General features: G+C 42.7%; 1 protein-coding gene across 1 annotated transcript; it reads left to right on the forward strand.

Annotated features, from left to right (window-relative positions):
- The first annotated feature begins 4,231 nt into the window (after positions 1-4,231).
- lrrc75ba (leucine rich repeat containing 75Ba) lies at positions 4,232-15,588 on the forward strand. Its single transcript, XM_040156007.1, has 4 exons — positions 4,232-4,513; positions 7,445-7,573; positions 8,527-8,639; positions 14,982-15,588. Exons 1-4 carry the CDS (start codon positions 4,232-4,234, stop codon positions 15,586-15,588), a joined length of 1,131 nt encoding a protein of 376 aa, XP_040011941.1.
- Positions 15,589-16,556: the final 968 nt, after the last annotated feature.

The raw sequence follows: 16,556 nt of genomic DNA on the forward strand, positions 1-16,556 counted from the left end.
TTTCCTGCCCGGGAAAATCAACACACCTCGCAGTCAAACAGGACCCCTCACCTCAGAGACAATTGTCTTCTCCTCCAGACATCACTGAGCATTTTCATCGTAGTAGCCGAAACTTTACACGAACAACAATGTCGGAGAAAAAAACAAATCTTGTTTTTTTCTTTCAAGAAGGGAGAGCAGAAAGTTCACCCACCTTTAGTTGTTTTTGCACGGATAGATGTAAAATATTGGACAGAAAGAAGACAGAAGAAGGGACTTGGCCATTCAGCTGACTCTCAGTGTGTGTCTTGCTGGTAATGGAGCATGATGTGTCATCTTTGGTTTTCAGGTGTTACTTAACTCAGGTTTTACAATGTGATGTTGCTGAGCAAAGCTTCCCGGATAATAAGCATGTGCTTTGTTTGTGTATGTTTTTTAAAGATACAGGCATGAAAACAGACACATGGAGACAGAAAAGAACAGGGGAAGATGGGAATGGGAGGACAAAGGTCTTGAAAGCTTTCTTTTGTAACTGCTGTATATTTGAGCTGTTGGGCACATTAGCAAGGAAGCAATGAGGTTTGAAATTCTGACATTCAATTCTTCACAAAAATCTGATTTTTGTTGTGGTTTAATCGATCATTTTTTAAACGTATACATCACTTTTCTCAAATGATAGATGCCTCCCTTTAATCACTTTGGAGTGAAACTCTTGAGTTTGTCTTTCCAGACTTCTATAACCGTTCGTTTCACTCTGATATCAATCTGGCAGGCTTGCCAAAGTGAAGGTGAGAGTGATCTATTCACAGATGCAGGTGGCATTCAGCCCTGACTCAGGGCTCCATGTGATTGGCTCAGCCAGCAGCGTTGCCATGCTCAGTAGCCATGTCACAGTCTATTTGGCTTATTCTGCAGGCATCCTCAGACTGATTGAGATGCCTCAGCCTTCACCCAACAGCAGAGGTCCAAGCTGGCAATGTCAGCGACTGTAGCTTCTCAAAAGCAAATACCCCTCTGTGGTGCCTCAGCTAATCCAGCGTGCTCACCTGTTGCTGGGCCACACTGATAAAGCACGGTCAAAGGAGCCTGTGGGCTGCTGCTACTGCTGTGACTGTGACTGTGTCTAAATCTAATCACTACTTTCCTGTTCTGGATCTCCCAGGTTCAGAGCCGCCCCAAGGATGGGGGTTTATTTAATGGACAGAGCTGATTTATAGCAGAAGAGGACAATTACATGTCTGTTTGTTGCAGATCACAAAAGCCTTCCTTCAGCTTTTGTACACACATCAATGTCACAGGATGGGGGCTGTTTTATGAAATATTAGCTGGAGCTCGTTCGTATTTTTATCCCTCTGCTAAGTTTCATTTTGACTTTGCTGGGAGGGATACACTTCTACCCTCCAGGTTTCCTTCCGATTGTTTTCACACAATAAAGGGGATGGCTTGTCTATGCCTGTATACTCAGCAGCAAATCAAATCATACACTGCTGTTGTTCCTCAGGGACAGGTGAAACACAGCCTGCAGAAACACTTACAGCAGAGTGATTGCTGCCATGTAAAAGAAGGTGATGTCATGTGTTTTTGTGTGTGACTGCAGTCCTTTAATGATAGGGGCTCCATAGATAGACACCGAGTTGTGTATGCTCCACTTGTAAGTTGGAAATTCAGCTTCTTTTACCTAAGCGGGGACGGAGAAATGTGTATTTACTGTAGAAGCATATATAGTATATAAGGCTGGTCGGCAGATGAAAAACAGATAGACACATGTCCTCGATCCCAGAGGTTCCCAAACTGTTTTTGTGTTATGATCAGACCACAATTTATTGCAATAATGTTTTTTTTAAGAATTTTTGGGGCATTTTTGCCTTTATTTGATAGTCAACAATCAAGAGATGCAACAAAGATCCCCAACCAGACTTGGTTGGGGATAAGTTACATGGGCTATATGGGCACACCAGTTGCATCAATGTTTTGCTGCTTTCTGTCGCTCGGCATGATTTGTGTGCTATCTTTAGAATGTTGATTTTGTTTCTATGGTTGTCATTTCAGTATCTTACTCCCCTGTATTACTACTTCTTAACCTGCCCCTTCATTGGTTTTAGAACATCTTGCTAAGGGACTGCAGTTGAAAATTAACTAGCTGGCTAACACTGACACATTAACATATCAATGTGAGTTGTCATTGTAAATAAAGAATATGAGAATATTAATTTTTTTATTTGAAGAGTTTTAAGAGGCACAAAGATTTTTTTTATAAAAGATTTATTTTTAAATAAAAATAAGTGTAATTTTAAAAGGTATTTTTCTGTCTTTCTGTTCTGTTAATGGGGTAATCCAAAATTGGGATGAGACATATTTAAAAAATAATTGTCAGAATGACAGCATCTGAGATATCCTGACTCTTAGTCCCTACTGTTGGTCAAACCCCTAAGATCATTCAATTCCCATAATGACACTCAGGAATGTCTTTCATTAGACTCTCTCTGCCTCTCGAATGCTCACGTCTTTCAAATCCCACAGCTCCAGTTTGTATCGGCTTTCTTTTAAAAACGATAAGTCTCAAGTCCAAACTCAGATTAACCCGATGACATCATCAGGGTTACTTTTTCAAAATGTAGAAATCTCCCTAGAAGATATTATACAGCTGTTTTTGGTGGTGATCTTCATGGTGAGCAAATTGAACTTCCTCCGTGAAAACTGGTGCGCCCCTTTAATCATCTCACAACCTCTCAGACCCCTCCAGACCTTGTGACCCCCTCAGTGGATCCCAACCCTTTTGTTTGTTTCTCCGTTTGATTTTTCCCTTTTTCTGAAGAACATTTCCCTTTATACAGATTTCAATATCTAACAACCCGCAAGCTGGAAAGACAGTTAGGCTATGTTTAGCACATGATGTAAAAATGGGTTATTTCAACAGCATTGCTTGTAGAGTCAAAGCTCTGACAAAACAGAGGAGTAGCATGGGGATGATGCAATAAATTAGGGGCACAAATCAGTCATAATTACAACCTCGAGTAAAACGTGCAGGAGGCTGGGTCCAGGGAGAGTGTAGTGCAGCCAGGGGTAATAGTTATTAGAGAGCATAACGACTGTCCAGCTCCATTAACCAAGACTAAGCCTGAACCAGAAGGCCATACCAGAAAACAAGGTCAAAACAGGATCAGAGTCTCTAAACCAACAATGATGGGACCTACAAATAGATACACATTACATCACTACAGTTACGTTTACGGTCATTTCATTTCCTATAGTGCAAGTGTGGGGCGGAGGCTGTGAAACATCTTAATTGAGAGCTGTCTCTCATGTAGCTGAATGCACCCAAGAGTCCCCCCTCAGTGACCCCTGTGGGTCTCTGAGCAAGCTACCGATGCACATGACAGAAAGGTACGCTGGCACATGGATGTTCTTCAAAGAATGACAATGATTTAGTGGAGTTGTGACAGATGCAAATGGGATCTGACAGCTCCTGCAATGGCTGTCTGACAACAAGGTTCCCAGAAGAGAAATTCATATTTATCTAGGGCCAGTGGCAAAGCATGTATTTTGGGCAACTGGAAAGAAAAAAAAGGACAAACTCTATGTTTGCACTTCTGAAGGATAGATTTGAAACCTCCCCCAGGCTCCACAACAAACATAAATTTCTAGTTATTTAGAAGACTTCTGCATGGTTTATCCGACTGTGCATTGGTAGCATGGTTGCCTAAGAACAACGCTGACACCCCTGACTCTTTAATTCTCCCTTGTGGCTACACGGGGGTGGGGGGGGCGGGAGGGGGTGAAGCCTTGGAAGAGAGACGCGCAGCAGGCACCAGATGCTGGGATTGGTCGGACGCTCCACGTTGCACTAAACTAAACAGCAGCGTAAAGCAGGGACGACCGGAGGATGAAGCAGCCGGAGCGTCCTTACCATCCGAGCCCGGCGCACGTATCGCGGCGGTGGGTGAGAGAGTCAGTATAGCAACGCGTGAGCGGTGCATGAGAGGATGGTGGTGAATTAGACCGGAGTGGGATATTGTGTGCTTTCCGCGCCGGATCGGTCCGCTTGACAGCCAGGCAGCAACGCAGCGCCAGACAGCACGGCTCTGTTTTCCACCATCCTCTGAGGAGCATCTGCTGGCAAAAAAAAAAAAAAAAACCGGAGCTGACCATGGGTTTTTTCTTTTGGTAATATTGTCTGAGCTGCAACACAAACGCCGCCTGCATCTGTAGAAAAAAAAAAAAAAAAAAAAAATATATATATATATATAACACAATGGGTTCCAGACTGAGCAGGCAGAGCAGCCTGGACAATGAGAATTTCTCCAAAAAGCGACGCAAGCTTCTAGATAGCACTGGAGAGAGCGACAGGGGCAGTCGGGGCGGCGGGGACTTTCTGTTTGCACTGATGCTCAAATCAGACAAACTGCCGGGGATGCTGCGGAGGACCAACCACAGCCCGTACATGAGGCGAGTGGCGTGGATCAAAGAGATACAGAAGCTGCTCCGCGACCGCAGGATAGAGCAGGCAACCGACGTGCTGAAATTACTGAGGAAGGTAAGGAGAGCCTGCACTCAGCTCGGCCCGAGCACGGCAAAGTCAGACCTGTTTACATGCACTGTGTGCTACTGCTTTAAGCCTGCTTTGATGCTGATGCAGCCATACGCACATCCTCAGCATAACCCCGAGCAACAGATGGGAGAACAAGCCGGAGCTGCTCATGTGTGTGTGAATGCAGCTGGGTATGTCCCGCAGGTCCACAGGTGGCTCAGTCCAGCCCTGACCCTGCTCTCTGATCCCTGACCCCAGCCCACCTGCCCCATGTTTTTCCCCCCCTTGAGGTGACTCTGCACTGCATGGTCCCACTGCTTCTGCCGCTTCCTCCGGAAAGCATTTGTTTTGATAGAAAGTAGGCCACGGGCAGAACAGTGTACCTGTGACACATTGTTTCAGTGGCAGACACAGCGTGTGACTCAACACAGTGTCCACTCTCACTGTGAGCAGACGTGCTCCGTGTTGACATTTGATTTGAAAGGATGTCCTGCGCTCTAAACGAGGCAATGGTCAAACTGTACGCTGTGTGTTACCGCTTTCCCCCAAAATTCATTGTCTTTAGACGGGATTTAGCTATTGCCATGGACAGGTACACCGCACCATTCCCTCTGCATCTCTCCTTGTTTCCTCCACTGTGGCCAGAGTCTCACCTCTCCTTAGGCTGTTCTAATGCTCCCATTAGACCGACCTGCCCCCTCCATCCCTCTCCACGCCTAATGTTTTTCTCTCTCTCTCTCTCTCTGTAATGGCCTATGGTCCAGTTGCAACAGTGTAAGCCCTGGAGTCCTGTGTTCCACAATACAAAATATTATCCTACTGCCAAAGGTTTTATTAACTCTAACTCCGAGACAGAAGGTCACAGAATTGAAAATCTAGGCTGCTGTCATTGTTTCAATAGTGGCTTTGTCATACTTTGTTGTGCAGGTTGCTGTTGCTGCACCTGTTTTTCGCAGAAGATTACTTGTTTTTTTCACGAGCTGAGACATTTTATAGCCTCTGTGGCTGATGAAAATCTTTAAAACCAACCGGACATCAACTCAAAAATGCACTGTCATCAAGCTGGTTTTATTGTTTAAAAAAAAACAAAAGAACAAAAAAAACCTGACATTCGTTGCTGTACATTTGATGCAATTTTCACTTGACCATGACAATATTTATAAGGTGTTGTAGTCGTGACCTAGAATATGTCCAACCCCACTAGACTGAGTAAATAATGTTGGATGTTAATCAGAGGTTTGTTTTCAAAGCCTATTTCTCACCTGCTGTGGAATAGGTAGCATTAAAACGTGTGTAAAAGAACAGGTAGGTGCATTAAAGATGTGACAGCAGCCTTGGTGATCTCATTTGTTTGCTTGCCCTCGGGCCCTCCTCTGTCTTTTAGCTGTCGGCCAATCCAGCATTAATTACTCTGAAGCCTTGACACGGGAGAGAGTGGAACATTCTTAATCAAGCCGATGAGATAAACTGGCTAGCCCAGGCTCCATGACAGCCGCATCACAGGGGACATGGGCTCGCTTCCTCTGAACGAGCTCAACTTTTATTAAATAAGCCTTACTTCAGCTTTACTTGCAGCACTGCAAGCAGGCAGATGTCAGAAAGACTCTGTTCTTTGAATTTAAAAGGAGTTTGTGGCAGAATTAATTGGTGTGTAGAAGGGAGCTCTGCTCCAAATATGAAAAAGATCTGAGCTTTGCTGCAGATATGGGAAGGATTCGTGGCTTCATGCCACGCCTGCACATGACAATTGATCGTGTCTAAACTCAGATGGGGAGATATTTTTATACCTTGTTTCTCAGAAGGGCAGAAGCAGCTTCTCTCCCGCCTTGGGTTCAGTCTGTGTTTACTGTTGCCCTTGTTAAAAGGGGAGCCAGTGATGTGGAGCTGCCAACCTCCCACTCAAGCTGTCTATTATAATCAATGCCGATTGTGTTCGAGAGAGAAAGAACTGTGTGCGCAGGTGTGTGCATACTGTATGTCTCAGAGGCTTGCCTCTCTCATTAAAGCTGCATGGGCTGCACAAGTGCTTGTCATCGTGGTTTGCCTCCTCAGGACCTTGAGGATAGACGTGTTGATGAAGGCAGATTGTACTGTTCAGTACACACAGCTGCACTGCTGACTGTTGCTTGTCTTATCACACTCAACTGATCATCTGAAATCTGCTCTTTTTAGTTGAGTTGATTTGATTTTAATGGCAGATGCTTTTGTATTCGCCATATTTATGAGTAACCTCATTATTATGAGCTTACTCGTAGAGGTCAAAGCTGACAGTGTGAGCTCAACTGTCAGCTTTGAACTCTTTGGAAATGTATTTATGTCCTGCTCAAATTTTTAAATCACTTTTACTCAAGATCATTTTGAATTGCCACTTTCATCTTTTTATGAAGTGAAAAGAACGATACACCGAGAAAAAATACCTTAAATGTGGTTAGAAATATAAATATGCATTGAAAATTCCACGCAGCTAAGGGATTAAATACATTTTTGAGTTTTTCCAGGAGGGTTTTGAATGATAAAGTATAGTAGAGCATGCATAGTTCTTAAAGTGGGAGACTTTTCGATTCAGGAGTGGTTTTGTTCATGCAAATAGTGTGTGCTTGTGGCATGTTGGGATGGGCACTGTGGCTCGGTGCAATGGAGGTGTGATTATAAATGCCAAAACGCAAAGTTCCTTGTGACTCCCTCTAGATTTCACTCTCCCACTGTAGATGAAAAAGCTCCTGTCTCCTTTAATGAATATTTTAAACTAAACATTTCTTTTATCTTTCCATTTCAAGTCACATTGCCCCTGACAGAGCAGAGGCCCCATTTTCATCACTAATGCATTTGTTTATCTCAGGTCCAAAGACACACTGTTTAATTGTAATCATTACAGGATGTTTTACTTTTTCATCTGGCTGTAATGTCGATTCTTCTCATTTTTCTCTCTTTTGGAAGGATCTGGGTTTGGAAGGCACCTCGCTCAACGACATCTTGTACAAAAACGCAGCCTTCCTCAACCTAGTGGACCCGATCTCACACGAGCTGCTGCTCAGCCTGGCTCGAGAGATGCAGTGTCCTAAGAAGGTCGGCTTTTACTGTGTTCTCCTTCCCATAACACTCACGGAGTATCCAGAAAAAAATCAAGTTTGATGTTGGTATTCTGCAAAAGAAAGCGTTCGCCTAAAAATATTCCCCTGATGGTTTCCTTTTGTTAAGTAATCAAGATCAATGAAAATCCAATCTGAGGATGTTATCGACTTACATTTCTGCAGACGGATGGTTGAAAGAAATTCTGCAGACACGTGTTACTTTTGAGGAGCTAGAAATAGGAATAGCTGTTCAGTGTGAATCCTGTAAAACTGTGTTTAATGCAGTTTGTTGAATTGCTCTTCCTCCCGGAATCTCATACCTGAAAACTGATAAAACTGGAGTAACCTGTAAATATCCAGAAAATTACAAGCAATAACCCTCAAGGAATCAACTCAACTGGCATGTTTAAGTTAAAAAAATGGTTGTTTTGTGCACAGAGTTAAATTCATAACTCAGTAAGTCTCAACCTCAAACAGTGAATATTGAGTTATTCTGATGGAGGCAATGACCACCAGCAGCCGCAACATTGGTAATGAACTGAAATTACCAGTGCGTACCAGTAGCTGTCTTGAATCTCACCTCTCCTCTGTACTTCCCCTGTTTGCCTCCTCAATTCATGTGATTAGATTTTCCTGCTCCAGGAAGGAAGCTAAATTGTGTTTTGTTCAGGAGAAGCTCAAGGTATCTCGAATTATGACAAACTTCTTTTGTGGGTTTTTTTTCTGTTCATGTGATAGATGTTACGGTTACTGGTTGATTAAGTTTTTAGAAAAGTGTTGGAAACTTTGCCGGATTTGAAGCCTACATGGTGTGAAATAATTAATTGTTAAGAGGTTTTCTCTTGCGTACACAAGCAGTAAATCTCATTTTGAAAGCTGCTACTTCACTACTGTTAGTCTCTTTGTTCCATGTGCTATTCTGAACACTCTTTCTGCTCTCCTCTACAGGATGCAGACACCATAAAGTCTTCGGATAAGATCTGCAGACAGCTCATCTACCACCTGACCCCGCACTCAAAGTGGCTGAGGCAGAGCATGTCCAGACGGAAATCCCAGGCCTGGTAAGCCCTTGTGCCCAGACATCCAGTCTGTAATAAATCTGCAGCTCTGCACAACAGGGAACGGGGCTCTGCTCCATGTCGAGCTGTAGAAATGTCCATCTTTGTAGCTGACATTGAACTAGGGCAGCGCTGGCCACGGGCTGACCTGACCGGAACGCCATGGTAACCACAGCTGTCAATCATCTTCTCTTTTTAAGTGGTCAGGTCCGTGCAGTGGATGTGCGTTGCCACTGGCCTTTCTCTCTTCCAAAGTGGCACAGCAGCAAATTTGTCCATCTGTTTGCTGAGGAAAAGCTGGAAGGGTAGTGTTAGAATATAATTGTACTCGTCGTGATGAAAGACTGAATTTCTTTTGATGTGCAAATGATGACTAAAAAATTAGCTTGTGTACAAAAGGGTTTTTTGTGTGCCTAGGTGTTGCCCGGTAATCCTATTCATGAACAGAAACAGGCTATCATAATTCTTTTTCATGTAACTGCTTATTCTACGGCTGGCTTGACGCCGCACATAATGCAGTCATTTTCTGGACATGAAAATAATCTCAGGATTGAGGGGGAGACAATGCGAACACAGTGAGATGAGGGAGGTTCATTATGAGTCAGTAGGAGGTATCATCGAACAGAATCTGAGGAAGAGCATAGATGTATTCACAGAGATCTGGCAGGATCAGAGTCCTCGCTATCAAGCTGCATAAGCAGAGCTTTGTTGGACGTTTAATTCAGCCCGGAACAGGAAAGACACAGTTCTTAACTGACACTGACAGCATCTATGAAAATTTGCAGATATATACGACTCCTAAACTCCTATAGTTTTTTTTTGTTTGTTTGTTTTTTGTTTTTTTGATTTTACTTAGTCATGTTGTCGGCTTCATACACCTGCACAGGGAGAGACGGTCTGAAACCAGCTGAGAAAGCAGGAGCAACATGAATCATTAAAACAAAAATCCATCCTAAAAGAGATTATTAATACAGTTGATGGTGTAGGCTCTGACAGCTTCGCCTGCCGTTGTGTTCATGAACCTGTCAAAGCTAGAAAGAGACGAGACCTGGCCAGTCTGCCACTGACAGATACTGTACTTTATCTGGTTTAACACTTTTATAAAAGCAACCATGTGATAATTCCCTGTGGGTGCAGTTACTTTTTCCATTTATTGTTATCAAAGAAAGCAGCTCAGCTCAAGTTGTAGTGTATTGCATTGTAGTGCTGTCCTGGGGGTTGGGGAAGGTTCAGAGGTTCCTAGTGTAAGTGTTTTGGGAAATACACTAACTCAACTTCTTGTCAAAAGTTAAATGAGGGGATCGATACCACTCTCATTTCTGTACGTGAAAATATGAAGCTACAGCCACCAGATGGTTAGCTTAGCTTAGCACAAAGACTGGAAACAGGAGGAAATAGCCCACCTGGCTCTGCACAGAAACAAAGGTGTAAAAATGACAAGTTTTTACAGGGAGTTTGGTGCTAGGCTATTTTTTGTCTTGTAAAACTGCATCTTGGTGTTTTAACACCTTAATTTTTGTAATGATTAAAAAACAGGATATAACACTAGTGAGCTTTAGAGGTGCTGGTAGGCAGATTTCCTACTTTCGGACAGAGCCAGGCTAGCTGTTCTCCCCTATTTCCAGTCGTTATGCTAAGGTAAGCTAACTGCCTACCAACTGTAGCATCATACTTAGTGTACAAAAATGAGAGTGGTATCAGTCTAACTCTCTGAAAAAGAAATACTCAAGTGTACTTTCCCAAATGTTGAACAATTCCTTTATCAAATAAAGATTTACCTGTCCAATTGAAGGTGGATTTGACCTCCCTTTAACCTCCATCTTTGTTCAGCTGCAGGCGAACTGCCCTCATTTGTGCAAAAATGCAACAATCTCACCCCTGTGAAGTTTTCACTGTACTCAGAAGAAACAGTAACAGCTCAGTCCTTTTTAATGCCACTGGCTTGTTCATCCCCTCATTATCCAGCTTTAGCACTGCACACCAGTCGCTCTAAATACTGTTCACACATTTCTGACTAAAATGCCACATTGAATTAAAGTCTGAATCTCGCTAATCCAGTTAATCTGTCTAATTAGTTTATTTGGTTTTTGCTAGAAATGTTTCTTGTTTTTGTTTTGTTTTGTTTTTGTCACATTTACTGAAAGAGCTATACAATAGGTTTAATGGAGGCGGTGACCCAGAAATGCTGCCGAGGCACTCCCACCTTAAGGGTTATTTGATGTTGGTGTAAAAATTGCCAGAATTTTTGTGACCTTTTTTCTCTTAAATTTTCACACCACTGTCTTCCATTTCTATCAGCCTTATTAGACTTCATAATTATCTTTTTCCTTTGTCACCTGAATGCTCAGAAGAAAGAAATACAAAATAACCATTTATTGGATACTGTCCTTTTAGTTTCCAAATTACTCATCTTCAGCGACTGCATAATAAATCTGATGTTTTCTCGCCTGTTCTCAAATTCAGTAATTTACATTATATTGTGTATAGTGGCATACCGTTTTTATGGTCGTTTCAGCTTCAAGTCCCATGCCAGGAAAATACAAATAGGTCAGAACAGCTGGCCAGGTCGAGTTTGTGACCAGAACATCCACCCCATGAAAAGATATTGAAGTGATATTTGCGTGCAGGAACTGTCTTTATTGATATGAGCTGTGAACTGTGAGGTTGGATTCCCTGTAGCATGAAGGACAATGCAGAAGTGTGAGTGTGCGTGTGATTCCTATCCACAATTTGCACTCTCACACTCTCCTCTGCACAGTCTTCTGTATATAATACAGCAGAAAATGAACTGAAAATATAAGTGAAATAACAGGGAGCAGATGTGGTTAGACTGCTCATCTCGTGTCTCTCTTGTTCAGTTTCATGGGACTGAAATGAATAATAAAGCAAAGCTTGAACGTAAATGACTCTGCAAAAAAACAAAAGGCGTGAGCAATGCAATAATAGCCCAGGGGAGAGCTAAAGAGCAAATGAACTCCTGGAAAATACTTATTTAAAGTTGAAATAAAATGGGATTTTTATGACTTCTGTTGTTATCCACCCACTCGTGAACATGTGCAATTTAACTGTTTCAAAAAGTATTCTTATTTGTTTAAATAGCATTTCACCTCATCTCAGTTAGCATCGGCTCCAGATATGAACATTTATAAATGATAAGAGTGGTTTGATTTACGCCGACTGAATTCAGATGCTGCCACATTGTATTAAATCACCGACACACAGAGACTGATACGCCACATGTGAAGACAGGAGATGCACTCTGCTTCCTCAGTATATAAGTGGGAATACTTAGTAGGCAGCTTTATTATACAATGTAAATTTAATTGATTACTTAATTATGTAATGAATATTTTTGAATATGAATATTATCTGTTGGTTTGATTGTTTATTTTTGAGCAGGATTACACAAAAAGCACTGAACTGATTCGCATCAAACTTGGCGGAGGGATGGGGCAGGGGCCAGGGAAGAACCCGTTACATTTTGGGGCAAATCCGCTCCACTTACTATGATTTGGATATTTTCCCTCTGAAGTCTGGTGTATGTTTTTTGACATTGGCCTTGTCTGAGGTCTGCGCCCTACTGAGCACATTTTCTAGTTAGATTTTGTAATTGTGAATGTAGTTTGGTAAGCGCTATTACTAAAATGTTGATGTCATGTGCTATTACTGGCTTCTATTCAATGTTTGCGCAGGGAGGGATTATTTTCTCTCTGTCTGCTCTACATAGTGACATGTATCAAATGTGATTTTCATTAATAGAACACCACACCTCTGCACCATTTCTTTTTAAATTTTTTTCAATCGCTTACCTATAAACTAGTTTTGACCGAGCCCTGTTGTCAGTGTTCTCGTGGATGTAAAGATGACAAAAAGCCATCCTCTCGAAGTTATCAGCGACACTCTTGTTATCTGGTATCAAATTAATCTGGAGGAAGAATGAAAGAGGCTTCCTGTGAAGACGCCTCAGACATCCATTTTTTTGCTTGCTGAGCTCAAAAGGACGAGTCTGGCTGAAAAGGAGGGAGTTGTGTGATCAAAACCCATTCACACCTGCAGGGTGGCCTCTGCAAGGCTGTGGCTATTGGGACTTTTGTGCCTGTGTTGAAGATGAGGTTTCTGTCATATAAAAGGCTTCCAGGGCCAAACAATAGAGAGCGGGAGGATTGTGGCTCACTAGACGTTGATAAAGATACAGTAGCCTTGACAAATGTCTTTATGTGACAGATTCTGTGCTCAAAAGCTGATTAAACGCCTCTTTAGCCTGATTTCATGAGCAGGTTTTATGCTTCCGTTTTGTGTTTTTTGCAATTAGTACAAACGTTTCTGTTCACCAGCCCATCACCTGCTTTTAAAATGAAGCGGTAAATGCTGCTGAGGGTATATCCATCTTCAGTGTGACCAAAAAACACTTCAAAAGCATCACAAGTGACAGGTACTGCAGTGGATGTCACAGTAAGTCACTGGACGCCGGAGGATGTTATAATTCACTCTGACACCGATTCAGCATTACAGGCCACTTCAGTCACAGCTCAAGTTAAACACACCGCATCCTCACAGGGGAAAATGGGCTCCAGTAAATGGGACTTACTGGAAACGGAAAAGGGCAAGGGAGTGTGTAAATAATGCAAGAATATTTATATCTGCAGTGTAAAGCAACTGCTAATGCTACAGAAAAGTATCAGAGTATCACTTATATTCAGATTCAGCCTCAGATCCGGCTTGTATTACAAATTATCCTAAAAGAGCTTTATGGTTTTCAAAGGCTTGTGCTGTGATTGTATGCACCAAAAAAACACAGATATCCTAACTCTCCTTACTCATACATCAATAAAGCTTCCTTCAGTGACTCACATTCATTTTATAAATCAGTATACTGTCTCTAACACAAAAAAAAAAATCACTCAGATATAAGTAGCGTGCATACCTCAGCCACACTCACGCAATCCTCTAAATGTGTTATTTTAATAATGGGAAATGTTTTCTAAATTTTTTTATCCGCATTAACATACCCACTGATAGACGATCAAGTAACACATCTAAATAAGGGTAAAAACATATGCTCAAATGATCGAGTCGGTATGAGTTTATGTGATCTCTAATGGATCATCAGTTACTGACTGTTACTTCATACATTCATTTAGATGCCACCAAATTAGGGTTAATTCAATGTGTGAGTCTGAAATGCACTTTTCTATGTAATAGGATTCAGCTAACTTGATGGAATATGCTATAAATTAATGTATGAAGTAACTGTGATTTAACAGTCCTTAATTGATGACCCATTAAGTGTGAACTAATCACATGGAGTCAAAGTGACTTGATCATTTATTAATGGGAAGCAACAGGATAGTTCAAGATACATCCCACATTTCATCATTACATCACATTACATCATTACATTACATGATACATTACATTAATTCATCATCATTGTAATAAAAAGTATTAGTCATGCATTACTTCAGCAAATGTTTTGTGCCAAAGATTTACCTGATTGTCTTTCAATGTGTATTTTCAAGCAGACTGAAAATTTAGAACCATGCTCCATTATAAAAATAACACATTTAGGGGACCGTGTAACTTATGCTTTACTTAAACATATGTTTGGCACCAGTGTTATAAAGTGCTACCGATGATCATACATCTGGATTAGATTATTTCAGTCAAGCGAGTGCAGTAGTTCATGAGAACTGTTTCACAACAGTGAAAATGTTTAAAGATGAACTATTTAGCAATGTTAGGGAATCCTGGATCTGTGTTTCTTGGCCTAATCTTTTACCAAGTTTCTCTGAAATCTGTCAGAGACATCTTGCTTTCTAACAATGAAGCAAGTCATACACCATGACTTCTTTGGTGGAGATAATAACATGGAGTTATCTGTAGCATCTTCTGCTGTATTTCACTGGTACTGTAGCATTTCCACAAATGCATCTTTTTTTTCGTTCCTGTCCTAAAAGTGTAGTGGTCGAGCAGCTCCTGTTTAAGATTTATCTTTTACTGTTCTGAATCTGTGCTATATAAGAGCTCTGTCCTCTTGTCCCTCAGAGCTTTAAGCTCAAGCAGCTGGCGTACTCAGATGTTTTGGCTCCTCTGTTTACACTAGTAAATCCCCATGCTGGAGTCTCTGTGTCAGCCTTCTGCTCCAAGCCGTCACAGTCACCCCTTCCTTTATACAACACAGGAAACACAACATAAAACCAGGGCCTTGTTCCCAAGTCACAGATAGGGGAATCATTCTAAGATCCTTTTAGGCCCTGAGCTAAAACTTGAACTGTTATGTGCTTTTTTTGTGTCTAAGAGTCATCAGAGTAAACCCGCTCTCTTTCTCTTCATGTTCCCAAACAGTCTCAAGACAACCCTACAGAAAAAGCTGTCCAGTGACACTGTCGATTTGTCCGGCATCCCTCTGTCCACTCGTGATGTCCGTCAAGTGGCCTTTTACCTCCAAAACAACAGAGACAGTGTGGTTGCTGTGGACATCAGCTTCACCGAACTCCAGGACGAGAACTTGAGGCTTCTCCTGCCTCTTCTCGCCTCGCTGCCCAAACTCAGCACCCTGGCTCTCAATGGTAACCGCCTCACCCTGGCTATCCTCAAAGACCTCACTGAGATGCTCAAAGACCCCAAGAAGTTCTCCAGCCTGGCCTGGATCGACCTGGGCAACAACGTGGACATTTTCACCATGCCTCAGCCGCTGCTAGTCGCGTTGCGTCGGCGCTGTAGCCTGAAGAGCAGTTTACCCACCATCTACGAGTACACAGAGGGCCAACCCTACTGCTACCACCTGGAGACTTCCATCGAGGAGCCCAGCCACTACGAGGAGGAGGAGGAGGAGGAGGAAGAGGCGGAGGATGACGAGGATGACATGGGGAACAAATTCGAGCTGGAGCCGTGGGGTTTAGGGGAGAAGCAGCTCTCCAAAGACTTCACCCTTCACTACTGTGAGAGGTGATGGGTTATTTTGTCTCTGAGGCTCTTTCAACTGTGGATGAAATGTCGTCCCACAGCACTCCGTTACTTCCTTCGCCCTCTCGCCCTCACACCACGAGCTCAGTCACCCTTCGAGGCACGAGGGAGACCAGTGCCCACATTGTGAACTTCTCGTCCCGACACAGCTATCTAACTATTCCTAACCATCTCTGAGTTAACCCACACAAGATAGTGACAGTCACAACGGCGGACTTACTGTGTTGGTGGATGGTGCTCTTGGGAACAAGGTGCGGTTTCATTGGAGGGGGGCTGGAAGAGTTAATGAACCGGTGCTCGCTGTCTCTCTCTCCCCCTCTATCTCTCTCTCTATCTCCCTCTCTCTCTCTGTGACAGTGGCAGCTGAGGAGCCAATCCCAAGGAGATTTAGATCAGTTGGTTGGATGGAGGAGCAGCATCCCTGCGGTAGCTGAAGTGGAACCCGGGTTAGTTTGGAAACAGTGGGTCCCTCTGGGTTCTCCACCGGGACTGAGACTCTCTCTGGCAGGCAGGGCCTAGCTCCACATTGTGTGTTCTCTGTTAATCTCTCAACAAAAGCTATGACACAAGTTCAACAGACTATACAGCCGACGACCTGTCACGTGATGCTGGCAAAACTGCTAGGTCAAGACTTTTTGCGTTTTCCCCCCCTTTCCAAATGTCCACTTGTGAATACCCACGCAGCCCTTGTGTAGATGTAAATGAGGACACAAAACATGGCTCTGTTGTGTTTCCACAGGCTATTTTTGTGCACTTTTGGTGAACAAAGCAATCTTAGAAGACAACAGGTAGGACTCAACAATGGATAGCTGTCACTGATTGTTTTTGTACTTGCCTAAATGCTGATATTCACCTCTTTGTAATTATGGAACTGTTGTAGTCATCACCACAGTGTTTCAGTACATTTATGACACTACAGCCAACTGTAATATGGGCCACTGAGTCTGTGCCGTG

Source organism: Xiphias gladius, chromosome 19 (genome assembly GCF_016859285.1).
Source record: "Xiphias gladius isolate SHS-SW01 ecotype Sanya breed wild chromosome 19, ASM1685928v1, whole genome shotgun sequence".
NCBI classification, from domain to species: Eukaryota; Metazoa; Chordata; class Actinopteri; order Istiophoriformes; family Xiphiidae; genus Xiphias; species Xiphias gladius.